The sequence below is a fragment of the Piliocolobus tephrosceles genome, chromosome 10 (genome assembly GCF_002776525.5).
Source record: "Piliocolobus tephrosceles isolate RC106 chromosome 10, ASM277652v3, whole genome shotgun sequence".
Taxonomy (NCBI): Eukaryota; Metazoa; Chordata; class Mammalia; order Primates; family Cercopithecidae; genus Piliocolobus; species Piliocolobus tephrosceles.
In genome coordinates this window covers 51,854,975-51,878,267 of record NC_045443.1, presented here as the reverse complement: position 1 = coordinate 51,878,267, position 23,293 = coordinate 51,854,975, and the positions used below count along the sequence as shown (strand labels likewise).

Here is a 23,293-nt window from a genome sequence, read left to right as displayed (position 1 = left end):
CTTAACAAATGGCACAATTTAGGACTCTAAACCACACAAAATGTATTTCCCATGTGACCCAATTAAGCTTCCTAAAGTTCTATACTATGCTTTAGGACCAAAGATTCAGACAAATAATTTAATCAATCCAACAAAAAACATATTTAATGCTCCTTATGCCGGACATGCTCCAGATGCCAGGAAATCAACATTGATCAAACAAGACAATCTGGGTCTTGTTGGAGGAAACAAGAGTGACAAAAGTTAGAAAAATAAATTTCTTAGTACATCTTAGAATAATAAGCTCTGTGACAGTCTATTAGGGAGTGAAATGAAGTCTATTAGAACTATGTATGCCTAATCAAAAATTTCAGGATAGAAGATTCCCAGAGAAAGTGATATAAAATGAAAAATTACTCAAATATTAGTATTGGAGGAAAAAAGGAAGACAATGTTTCAGAAAGAAGGATCAGCATGTGCAAAATCCCAGAGATAAGTGCAAACAACGTGTGCTCAAGGAACTCAAAGAAAAATGCATGGCTAGGACATAAACTAAGAGGTGAAATGTGGAAGAGGTGGTACGAAGAAGCCAGATCATGAAAGACCTCAAAAGCCTTGTTTAACTGATATTTTTTAAAGGTCCAGGAGAAATTAAAGTGCAAGAAAGTAGCGATAATCAATAGAGCAACATACCTGAGAAGGCAGGAGGAGACAGGAGTCAGATCGCAGATGAAGGGTTAAGTTTTAGGCAAGAGAAAAACTCTCACATAGTTAAAAAAGAAGGAAAAGGTGAACACAAGTTCTATAACTATAACATGAAAGGTTATAGATATATTAGTAGGAAATAAAGGGAATTTGTGCCAAAACACTTGTATTTTCTCTGTGAGGCTGATGAGGTCACTACGTGTGTGTGAGGCAGGATGTAATGGGATGGGTGGCATACGGAGCTAGAGGAAGACCCAAAGTTCTTTCTATGGAGAAGTAGAAACAGCACTAACTAGGGAAGCGTTGTAGGTTTGCTTGGAAAGAGTTGAGGGCCTAGTCGAGGTTACAAACCAGAAGTTTATAATGTATAATCTTTATGGTTTTATATCCTTTTTTCCCTAAAAGTGCTCAATAGCCCTGGAATAGGACAGAGAGAGTAGATAGCTAGGTTCATTAAAGCTCAGAATTTGCCAAACTTTGTAAAAATGAAGCCAGGAAGTGACACAGATTGGCAAAAAACTTCTCTAAGTGGTAGACCATGTAATTTAACCTGGAAAGGAAAGAATATGAAGACTGGAGTAGGCATACAGAAAAAGAGAAAATAAAATGGTCAGGGAACTGAAGTTTGAAAAATAGATATAGAAGAAGTATCAGAATGAAAGACTTGAAAGGATAGGTGATATGTGGTGAGGGTGTGGGTGTTTTCAGAATTGGAGTAACTCTAAGAAATGACCAGGGCCACAGATTGACCATGGGAGTTGGGGTAAAAGTTATGACAAGGTAAATTCCTACTTTTACCCCAACTTCCATGGTTCCCTAGATCCCAGATTTCTGGGTAAGTCATGGTCATGATCCATGAAGTTGTCCAGCAGCTTAAAACAAAAAGGAAGACCACTACTCAGGAGTCAGTCTTCCATGAAGGAAGGGGGGTGACTGGGAGCCCAGCAGGTGAAACAATGAGGAGGGGTAGCCAGATGACCCAAGACTTCTCCGAGGAGGAGGTATTAGTGGTATGACTGGATGGACACTGCAGTGGAATCTACAGGGATCCACATGTCTGTGAATTCCACTGCCCAACCTGAGAAGCGTGGCTGTGGGAATGAGTGGGCTGTACTTCAGAAGAGACTCAGGGAAAACTATGTTTCCCTACTGGGATTGCATTATTTAATTTAGTTAATTTCTGCTTTCATATCTATTAATGCCCTCTTCTGTTTTTCACATTGTTTGATTAGACATTTTCTAGTTTCTAAACTTGAATTTATTTTTGCTACATATTCTTTTCTCATAAAATACTTAACACCAGGGATCCTGTAAGAACAGTTGGCTGCAAATAAAGGTGCGCAGCGTTCACATATCCATTTCCAAAACAATCATCACTTAAGGTTCTGTTTTCCTTTTAACCTAAGAAAGCTTGTTCTTTTTCCCCAGGGACTCATTTTTTTAACTATTACGATTTGCCTTTCATTTTTAATGTCTAACTTGTATTATATGGTGGTAAGGAAAAGTGGCCTTTACAATTTCTTCTTTGGAGAATGGATTGAGGTATTCTTTGATACCTAGTATTTAATCGATTTTGTAAAACCACGCAGGTATTGAAAAAATGTTTATTCTTTTCATTGGCTATAACATTCAAGCAAGTTTGTCAATTGTGTTATTCAAATGTTCTGTATAGAAAAGTATATTTTGTTCACATAAACTGTCACTTTCCGAGACTTATAGATCGATGTCTCTTACAGAGAGTGTGGTTCTGTCAGGTAGTCCTCACAGTCATCAGAGTTTTTGCTTTGTTTCAATGCAAGCGTGATGCATAAAAGTTTGTAACTATTGTATCTTCTCAGTGAATTTTACCTTTTATAAACATATGCCATTTAAAACAGCACTTCATGTTCTCTTTAATTATTTTGGCCTTGTGTTCTATTTTGCCAGATGATGTTGCTATTCCATTTACCTAACGTTTCTCTCTCCATCTCTTTATTTTCAATGTTTGTGTGTCACTTTATTTCTGGTGTGTCTATTATAAAAGAAATCTATGACTGCAGTTCACCTTCTAACCCTGCCATTTATTTATTCTTTTCTTGTTCTTTGTTTCCTTCTGAATCTTTGCTGGATTGATCAAGTTCTTTGTTGTTGCTGCTCTTTTTTACTCTGCCACGTTAAAAGATTTATAAATCAGTTAGAATTCAGTTCAGCTGCATGGAATAGAAACTCCAAAATAATCAGCTTAAAGACATAAGCTTCTCCCCAGACCCTAAGTAAAAGAAGACTAGAGAAAGGCAGCTTAGGACTCCTGGTAGGAGGCCCCGCTGTCTTCAGGAATCCAGCCACCTTTGTTCTTTTTGCCCCATCATTCTCAAGGACATAAGGACACGACTTCTGTTCTCAAGGCCACAAGGCAGTTGCGATGGCTCCAGCCAACCTGTCCAATTTCCAAACAGTGGGAAGAAAGAAGGGAAATGGGCACAAAAACACGTGTCAGCTGAGTCAGTTCCTTTTAAGAAATCTTTGCTCATATTTCACACAGTACTTCCATTTACATTCAGTCAAGTGGCCACTACTAACCGCAACTGTGGCTGGGAATGTTATCTTTTAACTAGACACATTACCCACATAACTAAAATTAGAATTCTATTACTTAGAAAGAAAGCAAGAATGGATATTGAGTAGGCCAGTAACATCACCACCACCATCTACACACTATCCCCATTCTATAAAATTTTTAAGTTTCTAACAAACCTATTTAAATCAATGCTTGTATCAGTATCAACAATAACCAAACTTTACCTTCCTCAAAAAATGAGACCTGTATCATGTATAATTTATCCCTCTTTCCCTATCTTGTAAGATTTTAATAGTATCTATAACTTTATTTCAGATAGTGTTGATTTTTGTTATTAATATAACATAACTGTGTTATTTTATACATTATTTTATATATAATCATATATAATTATACAAATAATATAATTATTTTATTATATAATAGATGTATTTCTATTTTAGGATTTCTTAGCAATGGTATTAAACACAATGATAATAACAAGAATTTTTTAGATTTAATTATACATTCTGTTTCTGTTTACCCCTCTTTCTTGTATATCCTGTTCTCCTTTCTTGAAATTGTATTGTTTGTAGACCAGATTTTCCAAAATGGAGCATGAGTGATATATTTTCATAGTTCTTTATTTTGGCCTCGTATTTGACTGGCTATATAACTCTAGTTATGACTTGGCAGGCTCTAATCCATTGTCCATTAATTTTCTGGAGCGGGCCAGAAGCCTGGTGCTAATCTTATTTGCATTCCTTTGCAAGTGACTTTTTTCTCTGAAAATTAGTAAGATTTTTTAAACCTCTGAAATCCAGAAATTTCACTCAGATGAATTCAGGTGTGGGTGTCTTTCAGAATTCCTATCTAGCACTTAGTGTATGTTTAGATCTAAAGTCTTGAGGATATCTTGCTATCAGGGAAACTTCTATTATTTCTTTGACCCTGTCTCTCCCATCTGTGTTCCTCTCTTTCACTTCTCTTAAATGAGTATTTGATCCCCTGGGCATATCCTCCATATCTCTTAACATGAGTCCCATAATTTCTATTGTCTTTCTGCCTTCACATTACAAAAAAAAAAAAAAAACCTTAATTTCTAAATCACTAATTTATTCTTCAACCATGTACTTGCAGTTACTCAGCACTTCTATTAATTGCTTTCTTCTTATAATCATTTTTTAAAATCATAAGTCTTTTTCCTTTAGTGATTGGCTCTTCTTCATGGAACTCTACCTTAGCTTTATTGATTTAATATCCACTTACTTTTTTAAGCAATTAGCATTTTATCTGAAATGAAAAGGTTTGTTTCATTGTTGATTGGTTATTCTGTTTATTCATCCTGGTTCTTCTTTTCTTTTTCTTTTTTGATTTTTATTTTTCCTAACCACTAGGCTACGAGGGAGGTTCTTCTTTTTCAATACTGCTCATTTTCCTTCAATGTTTAGTAATTCTTTGTTTTAAATGCAGTACCTTTGGTTCTTCCTCTCTTGGCACTTTGCAATGCTATAGACATCTGGCATAGGTTTCTATATGTCTGTTTCCATGATGAGTCTCTCTCTTTCTCTCTCTCTCTCTTTCTCTCATCCTCTCTCATGGAAGGTGTAAGGGGTGAATAGGATGAGGATGCTGACAGACAGATTTCCCAATAAGGTTGGATGGTGGATGGTGAATGTATGGAAGTGGAGTCAATAGGCAATCTGGTGTCCCTTTGTAAAGAACATTCCTCCTTTCTTTTCCTTTCTCCCTCTGTGACCATCTGAAGGCCCAGAGTTACCACAGGTCCTGCTCGACTCCTTCCTCCATTTGCTCACTCCAGGGCAAACCCTTCAACCAGTCACTCTGTAAACACAAAAAGAGGAGTGGGGAAGACGCAAATGACCAGAGACTGGCGAATAAGCAAATGACACTTCCTAGAATGGAATGGAACAGAAATGGCTGTTCCAGGAAAAGTCATTTGCTTATTTACCTTTATGATTATCCCCTGGGCCAGTTTCACCTTGGCCTTATTGATCCCTGGCTTCAACTTTCTCCAGGGTTCCTTGGGGAAGAGTAGGTCTCATCTCTGCAGTAGCCCTCCGCTGCTTTTCTTTTTGCTTAAGTTTCTCCATCATCTGATTCCAGAAGCTTTCTTTCTCTTTTAGCTTTTTAATCAGAAAAATACTCAGTGTTCATTTATTCACCAAATATTTATTGAGGCTCATATCTACAGAAGTGAAACTTTCTTTTAAACACAGTTACCAAAAGATAGTTCTGAGCCACCATAGGCCTCCTCCCACAGGAGGCTCCTAGCATGGAGGCAAACAACAGAACACGTGCTCCCCCAGACAGCCTGGGTCCCAAAGGAAGGAAGAGAACAAGGCCCTCTGCTGGCCGCGTCTGCCATGTCTTTTCTTCCAAACTCCACACTTACTTTAAGTCACTCTTACTTAGAGGTAAAGAGAGACCTCAACTGTTGTGCCTGAAGTTTCCTCAACATGGGAACATTTGGAATGAAGCAAAACTGGTCCCTCCTCTAACGATATACAACAAACAAAAGGTTAGCAAGCAAAGTACTTAAGGAGCTACGTCAGAGAGATAGTTTTTTCTAAATAGCAAAAAAAGCCAAAGGACATAAATGATTCACAGGAGAGAAAATACAAAAGACTACTAATCCTATCAAACTCACTGGTAAGCAGAGAAATGCAAATTAAAGTATTACCAATAAAATATCATCTTTTGCCCAACAAGTTGGCCAAAATTTAAAATATTGACAGTATCTAGTGGTGATCAGGATATGGGAAACAGGCACTTTCACACACTATTGGTTAAGACATAACTGGAAAAACTTCAAGGAAGACAGTGTCAAAGATCTATCAATATTTTAAATAAACATAGTCTTTGAACCAGCAACTCAACCCCTAAGAGTCTATCCTTCACAATTCATACATGTACATAAAACAGCATTATTCCATTTCAGCTGTATTTATAATAGGGGAACATTGGAGACAACCTAACAAATACATCAATAGGGAAGTGGCTAAATAAAATGAGTATATTCATCATTTGAAATATTAGGCTATAGTTTTAAAAGAATGAGATAGGGCTATACATACTAATAAAATAAGAAAGATACACAAGAGAAAAAGTCAAACTATTAAGACATAGAGCTTTAAATGGAAATAGAATCTTGTTTTAAATTATAAAATTATAATTAAATTATTATATATCAGTATATTTATAATGCTAAATATATTAACATTTTAATTATATAATTATAATCCTGTTTTGAATTTTTAAATCAATTTTAAATAAACATATGTATTTATGTTTATAAATTCCAAGGAAAAGATTTGGAAGACTACACAGAAAATTAAAGGTGCTGCTTATAGAGAAGAGCCAGTATTCAAACCTTCATGATAGCCAGACTCCATCGACTTACCGCCAGTCTCTCAAGCAGTATTCTAATCGTGGGTTTTCTTATCTCCACGACACTATGACTCTTGAAGTCAAGAAGTGAATCCCCAGGGTCAAGACACTTCTTGGTAGAATCTCAACAATTCAAAACGAAGGAAGGAATATCCAACCATCTGCCTCTTGGTCTCAAGTGGACCTTTTAGAATCCCTACTACCTTGACCATGTGGATAATTTCCTTCTCAATAAGCCCTCTGGTATGTGTGGACATGCACACATGCATTGCACACACACACACATGCACAGTTAGGGCATTTCTCCCTGTTCTAGAAGCCTGACCTGAATCCTGGAAAATCTCAGGCCTTGGGATTGAAGTCTGATTGATGTCCAGACTTTATGGATCCCAGTCTTTTGCTCTGGGATCACACAGTGCCATTATTTTCCTCACCAATATTTATGATTATGTATCTACTTTGAGACTCACAATATTGAGAATAGCCTAAGGTGAAACCAGTATAATAAAGATGAACTCAATGTCCATTCTCTGTTTTCTGAGAGTGCTTAAGGACCTCACCTTTAATCATACACATGTTTGTAAATTGGTGGGAAAAGATTTGGAAGGATATATAGAAAATTAAACCAGCAACTCAGCCTCTAAGAGTCTATCTTCAAAAATATTCATACATATACAGAATGTTGTTTTGTTCTCAGAGATACTTTAAATAATCCAATGTATGTGAAAGTACGTTGACTTTGAAATTCTAAATTACGTTGGAAATATTATTATTTTCCCATGAACTTCCTGCAACACAAACATATATGTTCATGCTGAATTGCATACTACACACACATACACACAACACAACACACACACACACACTCTCGCTGTCTCTCTGGCTAGTGTATCCAGTAAGAAAGGCTCAGCAGAGTCTATGACAGACACAAGCAAACAAGTAGAGTAGGGCATGCATCTTTTCAGGCCCAGCGGAGCATGCTTTTAGGAAGTCCTGAGCTGGAATATATGCTATGTCTATATAATATGAAAAAAGTTTTCCTGTCATATAAAACAAAACTACCAGATCTCTACTGGTCCATGAAGATGATAGTATGGATCTCCTATTTGCCATCTTTCAACAATTCTAATAGTACACATGTAACTAATAAGGATGCATAGAAAACATAAAATATCTCTCCTTTTATTTTAAATTACATGAAATCAATGTGCCAACCTTAATTAGCTCATGCCAAACAAGTTATGTGTCTTAATTAATACAAATATAAAGTTTATTATTATTTATAAAATGGGATGCTTTGTGATATAGAATTGAAGATTTCATTAACCTCTATTATTTCTACAGAGAAAAGAGTCACCTCTGAGCAGATTTTTGTTATCATTGTTATGGTAGGAATCACTGAATAATTCTTTTAATTATGCAGTTTCAAGGTGGGTAAGTACTCACTCTGCTGAGGAAACGGTGCCATCAGACCTTTTATATGTGGCTGGACAGGCCAGTTGATTTATGACCCTCACTAACTACAACAGATCCCTGGAGAAAGTGGGCAAATATGCACAAAAGCCAACAAGGCATCTGTAAGGAAAGGAATCAAGACACTGACCCCTTCTCTCCTGGGATTAAATAGTAGTGCACACCCTTCTCCTTGACTGAGGTTATTCCAACGGGGTCTTTGATAGAAAAGGGTACCAGAGGTCTCCAAAAAGGATTTCCCTGCACAGGGCCCAGGTTAAGATGTTGCAGGAGCTGATTCCAACACAACATGTGGCTCTGATCAAAAAGCCAGCAACCCTGGCCTGGTATTGGGTTTTGGGAACAAAGACAGGGCATGACATCAATGAAAGTACCTGACCATATTTTTGAAAAATGCTAAGACAGTGCATGTCAAGTGTATTCACCACAAAAATAACTATGTGAGGCAATGCACATGTTACTTAGCTAGATTTGGTCATTCCACAGTGTAAATTTACTTCAAAATATCATTTTGTACATGATAAATACACACAATTTTATCTTTTAATTTTTTAAAAAGAAAATGAAAGAGCCATGACCTTCAAAACATCATTTTGTACATGATAAATACACACTATTTTATCTGTTAATTTGTTAAAAAGAAAAAAAAAAAAAAGCCATGACCTTGATCCTTGGCACTACCCTGTGCTGGCTCTTCCTCATCACCACACTGGCTGCCTCTCTGATGCAAGAACTTACAGCCAGGCACTCACCTTCTCTGGGATTCATCAGCCGTCCCAACTGCTAAATGGGTGGCCTAACGACTAAAACAGAGGCCAAAATACATAAGATGTGTCCTTGCTGAAGTTAAGACTAAGAAGATTAAAGCATCGCAGGTTGCCAAGAGGAACATGAGCAGTGCCAAAGACTATAAACTCACAGGGAAATTAGTACAGAGAACAGCCTTAAGTTCGAATGCCACAGGCCCTGAAAGAAGATGGGGGTCTCCAAGAACTAAGCAGGCAATGAGAGGCCCTCTGGTCTCCCTCAGCATGTAGCAAACCTGGGTGACTTCCACCTGAGACATGGTAACAGCTAGATGATGGCAGATTTCCAAATTGGTTTGAATTATGAAAGAGGAACTGGGTACTACACAGTAGTCCCCTCTATGCAGGGATATGTGCCAAGGCCCCCAGTGGATGCCTGAAACTGCAGATAGTACCCTCTGCACACTATGTTTTTTTCCTATACATACATACATATGACAAAGTTAACTTATAAATTAAACACAGTAAGAAGTTAACAACAATAACTCATAATAACATAGAACAATATAATGATATCCTGTTCATGATTTTCTGGATAGAAGATTCATTCCTACCATAGACCTTAACAACTTCAGCATATGATTTTTCTTTTCTTATTAAGTCAAGAACTTTAATCTTTTCACTTAAAGGAAGCACTTTATGGCTCTCTCTGACATATTCGAATTGCCAGCATCACTACTCTCGTGCTTGGGACCATTATCAAGTAAGAGTTATGTGAACAGAAGCACTGCAGTAGCACAACAGTCATCTGAAAACCAAGAAGCTTACCAAGGGACAACAGGCGGGGGGCATAGACACCATGGATATGCTGGACGAAGGGATGATTCACATCCTGGCTGGGATGGAGCAAGAAAGCATGCAATTTCATCATACTACTCGCACACAAATAATTTCTGGAATTTTCCATTTAAAATTTTCAGACTGTGGCTGACCACAGGTAACTGAAACCAGGGAAAGCGAAACCTGGCAAGAGCCAAGACTAGGAATCAGCCAGCCAGGCGTACAGTGCCAACCTTGGGAGGGTTATGCCAGGAAAAAGGAGCAGCCATGCATAGTCATGGGGCTGGGGACAGAGCACTGGCCTGTCTTTCACAAAAATAACTATGTGAGGAGCCATTAGTACTCAGAGTGGAAATCAAAGAGGTGCAGCTACTTGGGAGGTTTAGGCAGGAGAATCGCTTGAACCTAGGAGGTGGAGGTTGCAGTGAGCCGAGATTGCACCATTGCATTTCAGCCTGGGCAACAGAGCAAAATCCTGTCTTAAAAAAAAAAAAAAGAATACCTGAGTATTCTGGGTGAGTAGTATTCCAGGTAATTTATAAAGAAAAGAGGCTTATTTGGCTTATGATTGTGCAGGCTGTACAAGAAGCATGGCACCAACATCTGCATCTGGTGAGGCCCTCAGGCTGCTTCCATGCTTCCACTCCCCGCAGAAGGCGAAGGGGAGAGTGTGTGGAGATCACATGGTAAGACAGGAAGCAAAAAGGTGGGGAGATGCCAGGCTTCTTTTAACAACCAGCTCTCCTAGGAACGAATAGAACAAGAACTCATTACATTGAGGATGGAACCCTCCAGACTCTTCTCCAGCTGTTCTCAAGCACATCCCTTCTGTAGTCTGGGACAACAACTGACCACCACCACCACTACCAGTCCCACTAATCCCCACTCTCAGCTCCCAATCCCAGGAATTCCCTGCCTCCTCCTCCTCCTTGAGTTAGCTATATCCTCCACAAAGCCTCTTCACTCCTGCTGATCTTCCTTTCTCGCCCCTGGAGTCTATACTCAATAGATCTCAATCTCTTCTGAGGCATCCGCCACTTCCTCTCTCCACCTGCTAAACTCTAAGCTCCCTGAAAGCCTACAACGATGGTCCATGGTGTATTGCCTGACACAGTGCAGGTGCTCAAAGAAAACAACAACCCAAGGCCCCATCAGCCTGTGTTCTTCCCTGAGAGACCAGACTGCCGCACTCAAGCCGGAACCCCACCCACCTTCGCCTCAGGCCTCACCACAATGCTGAGCACCAGAACCACCTATACAGGAGGAAGAAGTGGACATGCTGCCCACGTCCATGTCTTCCAGGGCCTTAGTTTCTTGATTATTCCCACCATGAGACTCCCATCAGGCAGGAGGCTGCAGGAGAGCAGTCCCCACCTTCCTTCCAGGGAATGGACATAGACCGATGCTCTTGGACTCTCTCTCTGTCTCTCAGGAATATTTTTGAAGTTGGATGGAGCTCCCTGGGATTTAGTTAAATAATGAACAGAGCCTACACATAACCAGGGACCCAAGACTGCTGCTCAGGACTCAACACTGCCTGCTTCTGTAGTCTCTAGCCACTTGGAAGCAACACCCTTAGAGTGAGCCCTCAGTGAGCCAGCAAGCCTAGGGAGGTGCAGGGGAGTGGCTGAGATAAGGTCATCTCTCCTTTGTCATAGAAGGTAGAAACTGAGAAGAGACTCGTTTCTTTCAGCTAGTCCTTCCTGTGACAAATATACGCCAAATATGTTTCTACGCAATGTACCTTCTGTGTACATGCGCCGTGGCAATTCCAACACTGAAAAAGGTAGGGGCTGGCCTGGGCTTGGTGAAGGAGAGTGGCTTAAAGCGAGGATTGCAGAAGATGCCTTCTGGAGGCATGGAGGCCCTCAGAGCTTCAGGCTGTTTCCACAGTGCCCTCTGCTGGCCCAGATTTGCTATGGCTGTTAGGACAGAGCTCCTGATCCTGTAGACCTAGGGGAAGAGTCTGGGAGGCCGCTCCTGCCAGGCACTTTTATCCTCATTCACGCAGCTGCAGCCTCCACATATTGAGAATGGATCTTGGGACTGGGGAGAAGCAGAAAACCTGCAAAGCTGGAAAAACTGTTAACCCAATGTTTTTCCAAAGCAGAAGTGTGCTGAGGTTGGGGGGAAAAGGGTGAGGAGAGAAGAGGGTGAAGACCAGAGAGAAGAGAGTGAAGACCCTCAGCCCAGTCATGTACTTGGAATGCTCTCTGAAAAGGTGAACTGCCCAGCCACGCGGGGCTCCAGCCCCTGAGTCTCAGGCAGTCCCGTGTCAGCCCAAGAGCCCTGGGAGACCTGGGAGGGCCCAGTCCACCCACCGGGACTGTGAGAACTGACGGGGGACTGAGAGAGATCTAGGGAAACCCACTTGTTTTTCACAGAAGGAGACAGGGGCCAAGGGAGGGGTAGTAGCTTTCCAGGAACACCCAGGGAGCTAATGGCAGAGCCGTGAAAAGAATCCAGGTTCTCTCAGCCACTCAGCCATGTTCCCTGGAAATGGCATTCACAGACCGAAGGTGAACCAGATGCGTGGTAGGACGCTTCCTGTGGATGGGATGTCAGTCGTGACCAGAGATGCACAGCTTCTAAGCATTATCTACAGCAAAACTGAAAACCATTCTATTATCAAGGAGGGAAGGTAGTACCAGGTGCCTCTGCTTAAGTATAAGGAAACCCAGGGTGGCTGTGTTATCCCTACATTAGCTCCAACCCTGACCCAAAATAGATCCAGAGTTGTGACAGAAACTGTCTTGCGGGGCGGGGGCGGGGGGGGGGGGGGCCTTTATCACTCCTCTCACTCAGATGCGTCCTCAGGGGAGGCTCGTTTTCACGCCGTTCCCCACGCCCCTGATCCTCTTTGAAAACTGATAAATGGGACCTGGAAACAGAGATGCTAAGAGTTTTGTGCTGGAAGAGACAGGGGAGATCGCCAGGCCTAGGAGCCAGAATCGTCCCCGTGAATCGTTCTGGAGAATGTCACTGCCGTGCTACCACATTCTGGCCCCTGAAATCCTCCCCATCTCCGTGTATGGAAAAAAAGTCTTTAGATTAACACATTTAACCCAGCAGAAGTGGTCTGGAATGTTTAGCATGACTTTATTTATGGAGAATAAAGATGGAATTTAAAAGACAAAAACCAGATTCACACAGCCTGGCTAAACAGAATTCTAATCCTACTTGGGAGCGCTCCCTGCAGGGCTCACGGGCAGCCCGGTCTCCCTAGCACCAGCCTGCCAGTTTTGTTTTCTGTATGGCAGCCAGCCAGAAGGCTGAGGAGTGTATGCAAAGCTGGAGGGTAGGAGTTTGGGTGTACAGAGGAAAGGCAGGGAGGATGCCAGAAACCAAGACTCAGTATGTCAGAACAAGCAAGGGCCTGAGGTCAACCATAGCCCAGGGAATTAATTACCTCACCCTTCAGGTGGGACTCTCCTCTTCTGCCCAGGCCCTCCTCATGTCTATGAACCAATTGCATCATTCTTATTATTGAACAATTTATAACAAAAATAACTGTGGACTTCCTGGTGAGACACTCCTCATTGTTCCCAGGCCCTCCTCAGACATACAAACCAAATTTTATCATTCTTATTACAGAATAATTTATTTTAAGAACTAACTGGTTGTAGATCTCCTGCCCTCCAAAAATGATGGCATAATCTGTCCAGTTGTACGTGGTTCTGTGCATAAGGAAATATTTCAGTGAGCTTCGGGTAACATCAAAAGAAAAGACCTTTGGGTGATGCTAAAAGAAAGCCAGAAAAAGGCAAATTTGAACATTTAAAATATTTTTATTTTCAGTGTTTGAAAGGAATTCATTTATAAGTGGGCTCCCTGAGTAAGATACCCAGAAGGTAAAGGAAAACAGCGAAGTAGCAGTTGGTCAGTTTCTTATTTCACTGTTATAAAAATGGCAGTTCCTCACATGATTACCATATCTGCAAGAGCTATTATGTCATCTGCAAACATCAATATTGTAAAAGTCAGAGATAGGTTTCACCTCACTAGGGAGTCAGCAACTCACAGAGTAAAGAGTCAAGGCTTTATTTGTTTGGAGGACTAATGCTTGACAGAGTTTGTTGCAGTTTACCACAGGATGCAAAGTTTTGTCTCTGAGGCATGTGAGGTATGTGATGTACACAATTAGTCAAAATGGGGGCATACCCAGTGTTCATTTTGTATTCTCAGCAAAGAAAGATGAAGTTCCCCGGGATGGCAGGAGACAAAGACAACTAAACTACTTAAATGTATCCATGACTCACACAGTATTTGGCATATGGTAGGCAATCAATAAACATGTATTGAGTGAACAAATGAAGAATAAAGTTAAGTAAATGGGTATGCAGTGCTAGGAAAAACAGAACGACCAGGAGAGACTTAACGTCTAAGAAGAGATGGTGTGAGGCTCCCCATAGCAGGGAACTTCAATGGCTCAAGTTCCCTAGGGCCAATTAAATTTGGGACGTGGATGATTCATATGCATGATTAAAGTGTTTTTGTGTCGGAATTTTCAGCAAAGGCAAAAGCCTTATGTTGGTGGTGCCCAGAGAAATTCAGAGAAAGGAGCTGTGTCCATATTTGGAGGGATTCAGGGAACAGGGAATAGCTGAAGGAATCAAGACACAAATGAATGATAATTCATTAGAGAAAATCATAGGGCACAGTGATTTTAAGAGTTGAAGCTCCTGAGAATCTACACAGATGCTGACAAGGGAGTTGAATATCTCCCAGTGGGAAGGAGGGTTAAGTCTATTCAACATGTATTAAAAATAAGTATTAGAGGGCCTGGTGCAGTAGCTAATGCCTATAATCCCAACACTTTGAGAGGCCGAAGAGAAAGGATTGTTGGAGGTCTGGAGTTCAAGACCAGCCTGGGCAACATAGTGAGACCCCCATCTCTACAAAAAAAAATTTTTTTTTCAACTAGCTGGGCATGGTGGCCCATGCCCGTAGTCCCAGCTACTCAGAGGCTAGTCAGAGAATTAGGTTTAGCCTCTGAGCTAATTGATTGTTTTCAGCCCAGGAGTTTGAGGTTACAGTGAGCTATGACCACACCACCGAGCTCCTGGGTGACAGAGCAAGACTCTGTCTCTAAAAATAAATAAATACATAAATAAATAAAATTATTAGATAAAGCAGATAGAGCTAGAGGCTTTCTCCACTGTCCCCACATTGAGAAAGCTGGACTATGAATGCATAAAACAGAGAAAATATGGTATAGCAAGAATTACACAGAGTAAATGGCAGAGCCAAAGATAAGGAATTTGTCTCTCATAGTCTCCTTTGTACCTTCAATCTAGACCAGTTGCTTCCCTTCTCTCTGCCAGTCTGACAGAGAGGGATGGAATGACTTCTGTCTCAATCCTCCCCCTTGAAGAGTCTCTAAGTCTCTGAAGAGGTTATATGTTCCCACCTACCCAGCAGCTTCATTCCTGGTCATTAGCTCAGAACAGGAAGCAGGGAAGAGGTCAGAATTCTACCCAGAAGAGAGCCAGAGGGGCAAAGGGAACCAGGGCTTGTGGCCAGTTACGGGCATTTCAGGAAAACAACCTCCTGGAGTTCCTAGAATCTCAGCAGAGATTCAACAAAGCCAGTTGCTTCCTGCAAAACTTACTGGCAACCCTTTTCCTCAGCTCCATTTCCACAGTGCCCCAAACTCACACATGAATTAACAAGTACATAAAAGTCCTATTTATCTAAGTCATCTCCATGAGGCAATTGGCTCTCCAAGCAGCTGGGGCTGACCCCTGCCACCTCTAGGGATTAAGGGAGTGCATTACAAAGTTGGGGAGTAGCAGACCCTACTCAGGCCCTATTAGTACTTTAGAGTTGGCTCCAGTTATTCAGAGACAGGAATGGCAGATGACTAAGATGATTTTCCTTTCCTCCTGTTTAAAACTCCATTCTAACAATTTATCTTATCCTTCTACCAGCTGCTGCCCTCACCTCTGTTGAGCCCTTATTTTAAGGGTTCCCAAAGTCAATTCCGCTCAGTCCATAGGCCCCAATTATGCATCCAAGGACAGCACTGTTATCCTTATGCTAACCAACCCCCAGCATTGAAGGCTGTCACTTCCATCTCTCTCCACAGTCTTCTTGGTCCAGGAAGTCTGTCCAGATTAATTCCCAGTAACTTCCTAAGATTTGATGACTCCTCATTTCTTCAGACCCTTGAGATAAAAAAATTTAGAATGTCCTAAGTGTATCAAAGACCTTGCTAAGGCCAATTTCAAATTTGATAATAAGGAGAGGAGAACTGATTTGTCACAAATAAGCCAGAACTTCTACATGTAAATGAGCACCGCATTCTTCAAACTAGTCACCTCGGGAGGCCATACTCACCCCAAATGGGCTTTCATTGCTCCAAAATTATCTCCCCTTTCGAATTGATTTTCAGAACCTGTTTAGGAGCCAGACAAGAATGGGAACCTTATGATGAAATAACCAAGTAGAGTTTTCAACCCAAATGTCTCTCCACTTTATTCCTCATATTGGTCCTTAATGACCATTTCCAAATATTACTTTGATTTTTAGAGGTACATGATGTGTCACCTGGAAATTATTCAAAGCATGAAGATGTTTTTTCTGGCAATTGCCTATAAAATTCAAGCAGTTTACCTTTTGTTCATACCTAATGCATTTGACAAAGATGACTGGTTAGCTTCCACTAGCTCAGAGAAACAATGCATTACTGTAGTGCCAATGGGTGCATAACAGAAACAGCAGTGAAGTCAGTTAGGATCAGTGAGAGATGGCCAGGTAAAGGCCCTTATGTCCATGTCCCAGATGCAGGAATCAACCTCCCATCCTCATAAAGGCAGAGTCACCTCCTCCCTCTGTGTTCCACATTCCCCACTCCACTGTCTAGGATAGGACTCCGTACCCAGACAGAGAAGAATGAAGAACAGGGGAAGAACATGCAGAACAGAAGAAGGGGCAGGTTAGCACCCTAGCAAGCACCAGGGTCTTCAACCAGGTGTCCACAGACAATTGCTCCCTCAAGGAACCCAGAGAACTGGGGTGTTTTTCTTTAACCACATCTAGGAGAAAAGGAATTGCAGTCTTCTGGGTACCATCCCTACCCCCATTCCCATCCCGTGCCTCCCTCTCAATAATGAGTAACAGGCTAAGCTTGATAATGAATATTACAGACTTGTTTTAAATTCATGAAAAGCATCTTTTTTAAGTGTTGGGGGATGGGTATTTACCTTACAGGCCTCTGCTCCATCCCCACAATTCCTGGGAGTACCTGCTCCTTTCTTTCCTGAGGCCCAAGTAGGGAAGGGAGGAAAGGAGGAGTACAGAGCAGCTGCTCCTTGGCAGTGCTGATTCCAGAACCCTGAGGGCTAATCTCCTCCTGGAAAAGACTTGTGCAAATAGCAAGAACTGTTCCTGAGGGCTGTGTAATGATCTGCCCGAGATGACCTTCCAACTGAGAAGGGAGCATCACCCTCTGCCTTCACATACCTCCCACTCAAATGTGCATGCACTCACACACACACACACACACACACACACACACATATGCACACACATGGGTGCTCCCCATACTCAAGCCTCCCCATCTCTGGCCCTATCACTCACTTGGATCTTCAGGAATGGAGCACGTCCTCTCCCTCACTCTCCTGACATTAATGCCCCTGAGTGCTTCCTGTAACGTTTCCCCTCTTCTCAACATCCCTGAACTGCTTCAGACCTTCATTTTTCCCTTCTAGGTACTCCTTTATGGGTCACATTAATATCGAATTATTTAGCCTATCTTTATTACCAAGCCTAGACTATGAGCTCCGTGAGCATGGATACCAACTCATACTTATCCCTCGGATGCCAGTACCCAGTACCTGCAAAAGGAATGACGCCCCTGCTTACCTTTCTCTGAATTTTCCTTGCCCTGCACAGGTCTCTACCACCCACCTTTGATATTAAACTTAACTCACCTCCTGATTCCCAACTCTTAACCACATCATTCCCACACTGGACTTCTGAACCTACCTGACCTTTTCTTCTGAGGAACCAGCCGGAAGTCATTGGTTAAACAGAAACTGATTCTGTCCAAAGTCAAGTATTCCCCATATCTTAACCTGTCTTCTGGGCCCTTCCTGGGGAATCACACCATGAACTGCACAAAAATTGAGGGCCCAGCGCTGACTCTTTTCACCACGGAACACCAAAGAGACTCTCCACACCTTTGAAAACATGCAAGCTCTCTTTCCTGACCCAAGGATGCTTCTATGGCCTGAATTGTCAGGTTTCTACAGGCATAAGCCCACATTACAAGACAGAGAAAGAAGGTTATCAAGCTGGGGTTGAATAAACCCTACAGATATTCCAGCAATGAGTGCATTAAATTGAGAGGCTGAAGTGAGATGATCGCTTGAGCCCAGAAGTTTGAGGGTGCAGTGAGCTATGATGGCATCTCTACACTCCAGCCTGGGTCACAGAGCAAGATCCTGTCTCTTAAAAGAAAAGACTGTATTTAAAAAGCAGTTCAGCTGGCCCCTGGGAGCTGGGACAGGTATCACCTGGGCAAAAGCAGGAGGAAATTTTCTGGGTTACTGGTAATGCTTCATATCTTGATCAGAGTCTGGGTTACATCAGTAAAGGCATTTGTCAAGACCAAAAAATACAGTTAATATGTATATTTCATTGTATATAAGTTGTACCTCAAAGAAAAAAACTATAAACAAATATTAAATAGTTTCTTAAAAGCAGCTTGGTATATCTGTTTCCAACAGATTAATGTTATTAGTCTAATCTAAGCTTTATCCACCAGTTCACATTTCTTGCCCAAATTCTGAAGGTTTCTAGCCCCACTCACTTGTAGGTTTCTAGCTGCACTTCACCCAAAGCTACTGCATTCTAACTGTGTGTCTGGCATCCTCACCAGGGCTGGGGAGCACAGACAAATTAAACATGGTCCTGCACTGCACAGCTCAAGTCTAGTGTGGAAAACCAAGCACTGAACAGACAATCCTAGTTCCGTCGAAGTGAAGCATAGATAAAGAGAAGAGCAAGGGGCTGGTGGAAGTGCCCAGAACTCTGACCTCACTTTGGTGGGGAGGGGAAGCAAGACAAGAAGAATGCCCAGAAAACCTTCCAGGGTCCGGGTGCGGTGGCTCAAGCCTGTAACCCTAGCACTTTGGGAGGCTGAGGTGGGTAGATCACGAGGTCAAGACATCGAAACCATACTAGCCAACATGGTGAAGCTCCATCTCTACTAAAACTACAAAAATTAGCAGGACGTGATGGCACGTGCCTATAGTCTCAGCTACTTGAGAGGCTGAGGCAGAAGAATCGCTCGAACCCAAGAGGCAGAGGTTGCAGTGAGCTGAGATTGTGCCACTGCACTCCAGCCTGGTGACGACAGAGTGAGACTCCATCTCAAAAAAAAAAAAAAAAGAAAAAAGAAAAAGAAACTTTTCCAGGAAGAAGGTATTTCTGATCTGAATCTTAAAGGATGAATAGGAAAAAGCTCTGTCATCTAATCGTAGGAGGGCATTAAAGACAATACACGGAGGAAAATACGTGAAGAGGCAGACGCAAGAAAAAATTAAATCTATGCAAGAAACTGAAAGAAATTTAATGTGACTGAGGCAGAGTCTTGATGAGGGAGTGAGAAGGGTTGAAACTGAAGGGACAGACAGAAGTCAGCTCATGAAAGACAGTGTGCGCTCTGCACATAGTCTGTCTACTAGAAATCACTTAGACAGCTGGGAGATAGAACTTGAGACTGTCAGAGGGAAAACCATTTGTGAAGCTGTTTCTTCAGTGGATATAAAAAATGGGAAGGATCCAGACAGAGGTTTCTGAGCCAGAGCCCTGGGATTGACGAAGAGGCAGCACTTGATAGACGCCAGTGTCCTTGTACATAGGGGGCCACGAGAAGGAAAAATGTAAAATTACTCTCAGATCTCTATTTAGATAACTGGGTGAATGTCAGTACTGTTAATCAGAATGGAAAATGGTGCAGGAGGAGGAGCAGGTGATGGCGGAGATGTGGGGAAGGTAAGTGGGGCCAGTTTCAACCCCTAGGGTTCATCAGTGTTTGGTCCATCCTGTTACTGCCCATCCATTGGTGTTCAGGAGAGGGGTCTGGGCTGGAAAGAAGATGTTGGAGTCAGAAGTGTGACTCCAAGAATGAGTCACACAGGAGAGTGTGTAAGAGGAGAGAAGAAGAAGGCTAAGAATAGAATACTGAAGAATATCTAAGGGGCAGGCAAGGTGAGTCAAAGTGGGACTGAAGGGAGGTCAAAAAAAGAAGAGAGAGAAAGAAAACCCCAGCACCTCAAAAGCTGAGTGGCTCTAACAGTATCAGAGCCCACTGAGATCAGATAAGATAAAGGCCAAAAAGTGGCAACTGTATCTGAGTACCTTGGCAAGGACATATCTCATTTCCAGGGATAGTGGTGGAAACACTACAGGGTGATAAGAACATAAAGCAAAACATGGATGTTGAGGCCAAAAAAAAAAGGAGTTGTTTTCAAAAGCTTGGTTGCAGAATAATTGGAAAGAAGCTAGACAGGGAGAGTATAAAGGGAACATTTTGCTTATTTTTAAGATGTCTATATGTTGAAGGAAAAAAGCCAAGAGAGGCTCACAATGAACCACAAAACAGGAGAGATGGTGGGAGCTCGGATGGACTGAGTTCCCAGGGAGGTGAGAAGTAGACATCCAGAGCACAGGGAAGAGCCCCAGAAAGTTGACCCAGAAAGTGGATCTGAGCTATTCCTGTTTGAATTTCACAAGTACCCTGGGTCACACTGTGGAGACGAGAGTCAGAGAGATTATGTGACATGCCAAAATCATTCAGCCTTTAACTGGTGGAGCACAACTTTGCTTCAGTCTCATAGGCTAGGAAAAGCATGCTTTCTCTCCCAGGACAGAGTCCCCTGCTACCATCGATTGTCCCTTCATCTGTCTGAGATCCTTGCCTACTGTGTATCCCCTGAAGGCAAGACACAGTCTGCTTATCTCTATCTGTCTGGGCCCAGCACGGTGCCTGGCACAGACAAAGCACCTCAGGAAACAAATCTCAGTCCATTTTCACCAAGTTCCCAGGAACAGGGCAAGGGCAGATTCCACTCCATGGAGAAAAGACATCTCAAGGAAGTAACTGGCTTTGGCAGGAGCAGAAACTAAGATTCCAAGTTATCCTCAGCTCCCCAGCTTGGGTCTGGAATAGATGGAGGAGGGAGTTGACCAGTTTTGACACATGTATTCCTCACACGAAACCTGTAGGATAAGAATGATCATTTCTCACCATCAAATGCAAAACAGCTGAAGTGGAACACGAGAATTGGAGTCAGTAATACCGTACTGAATTTGGGATTTTTGCTGGAAGAGCAGATTTTGGGTACTCTTACCACACACACACACACACACACACACAGAGAGAGAGAGAGAGAGACAAAAGGCTAATTATGTGAAATCATGGATGTGTTCATTTGCATGACCACAGTAACCATTTCACAAAATACGTGTATATCAAAACATCATGTTACACCTTAAATATTACCATAAAATAAAAGAAGAAAGAAAAATAATTGAAGTTGGGCAGGTAAATTGCCTCTCTGAAGGCCACACAGCTAGTAAACAACAAAGTCGAGTCATAAACCCATTATCTCCAGGACTGTTTCTGCAAACACAAGTCCGCAGGAAGAGATTCTGAGGCACAAAGAAGCACCTTTGGATTCTCCACTTCTCTGAATTATCCACACCACTGGCCTCCCTCCCCCATCTGAAGGGCAAACTGGGAACTGACTTCATATTCTGGTTAACTTACCAGGAGAATTTTCTTGGGTAGAGGATCATTAGCTGGGAATGAAGACACCTTGGTCAGGGTCTACTGAGGCTGGAAAGCTCTGGTGACCATATGGAGACCCCTAGAGAGGACAGCAGCCTCTCTGGACCTTAGTCAAGAGCAGTCCCCAAATGCTGTGAGGGTAGCCTCCTGGGATAGGCTTAACCCACTCAAGGGAAGCCTCAGCCACCCCCACTCTCTCCTAAGGAGGCTGGATCTGACATCTTGGGGCCCCCTTCTGTTTCCAGGTGGAAGGAGAGCCTTCTGAGCACAGGGCCAGGGCCCTCTCTAGAAACCTCTCACAGTCTCCCCCAGCACCCCAGATGCGATCAGAGATGGGAGCCCTGGGACAAGCAAGATGGGAAGGGGAGAGGCAGGCAAAGGATGCAAGTCAGGACAGTGCCAACTCTAGAGCTGCTGTCCAGGACCTACCTGCAGGGAAGGCGGGCACCAGCCAGCCCCAGCCAGCCCTTGTTGACTTAACAGGTGGCTCTGAGGTGGGAGAAGAGGAGGAGGAGAACACACCACTGAAAGACTGGCTCCCATTGGTCCCTGTCATGCTTAAAAGAGGCCCAGAGAGGCAGTCTCGACACCTTAGATCCCAAGATCTCCAAGGATTTGGTGGCATACCCGCCCTAGCACACAGAAGCATGAGGTTCATGACTCTCCTCTTCCTGGCAGCTCTGGCAGGAGCCCTGGTCTGTGCCTGTGAGTATGGCTCTTCCCCAACACCCAACCATATAGTCCCCAGAAGACTGGGCCCTGCCTTCATTTCCCCTTCCCCTCCTCACCAGAGGCAGTTCACCCAAGTCTGCCTCCCACTGGGTTCTCCACACAGGGACCCTGTGGTCAGAGGAAGCCAGGCGCCCTGTAGCCCCAGCCTGGCTCTGCACTGCCTCTCCTCTCAGTCTGTGATTGGCCCACTCTGGCATTCTTTTTCCCCTCAATGAACCAAGCCATTTCCCACTGCCAAGACTTTTGCGCATCCTCTTGTCTTTTCCCCTGCCCATTATTTCACCCACCCATGTCAACCTCACTCCTACTCAGTTTCCAAGTGTCTGCCCCGCTAGCTCTCTCTGTCCATGTATTTCCTCACAGCTGCCTTGCTGAAACCCCGGAATCATTTTGGTCCCTGTTTTTCATTTTCTTGCCTCCTGTATTTTTCCTTCCTAGCACTATCACAACTGTAACTAAATAATTGTTTGTGTAATTATGTTAATTCATCCAAATCCCCCATTGACTGTCAGCTTCTCCGAGCAAACTCTGTCTGTCTTCCCACAGCTGTATCTCCAGCCTCTAACACCATGTCTAGTGCATAATGCGTGCTTCATTCATGCTGTTGGAAGAATAAAGAAATGGAGGGAAGGTCCTTCTGAGGTCCTTCTATCAGGTGACAATCAGAGCAAGTCCTGCCCTGTCACTAGGGCAGGTGCTGTGATCATGCCCTCATGGTCATGCCCTTGGACGGCTTCATAACTTGGACATCTAAGACATAGAAGAGGCCGGGCACGGTGGCTCAAGTCTGTAATCCCAGCACTTTGGGAGGCCGAGACGGGCGGATCACGAGGTCAGGAGATCGAGACCATCCTGGCTAACATGGTGAAACCCTGTCTTTACTAAAAAATACAAAAAACTAGCCGGGCGATGTGGCGGGCACCTGTAGTCCCAGCTACTCCGGAGGCTGAGGCAGGAGAATGGTGTAAACCCTGGAGGCAGAGCTTGCAGTGAGCTGAGATCCGGCCACTGCACTCCAGCCTGGGCGACAGAGCGAGACTCTGTCTCAAAAAAAAAAAAAAAAAAAAAAAA

General features: G+C 42.8%; 1 protein-coding gene across 1 annotated transcript in view; it reads left to right on the top strand.

Moving 5' to 3' along the window:
* Positions 1–21,954: 21,954 nt before the first annotated feature.
* The window catches only part of DCD (dermcidin), a 4,984-nt gene continuing 3,645 nt past the window's right edge, over positions 21,955–23,293 (top strand). The window contains exon 1 of the mRNA XM_023211275.1: positions 21,955–22,195. Coding sequence (XP_023067043.1) covers positions 22,045–22,195 — 151 coding nt within the window. The 5' untranslated portion in view covers positions 21,955–22,044. The remainder of the gene's footprint in view (positions 22,196–23,293) is intronic.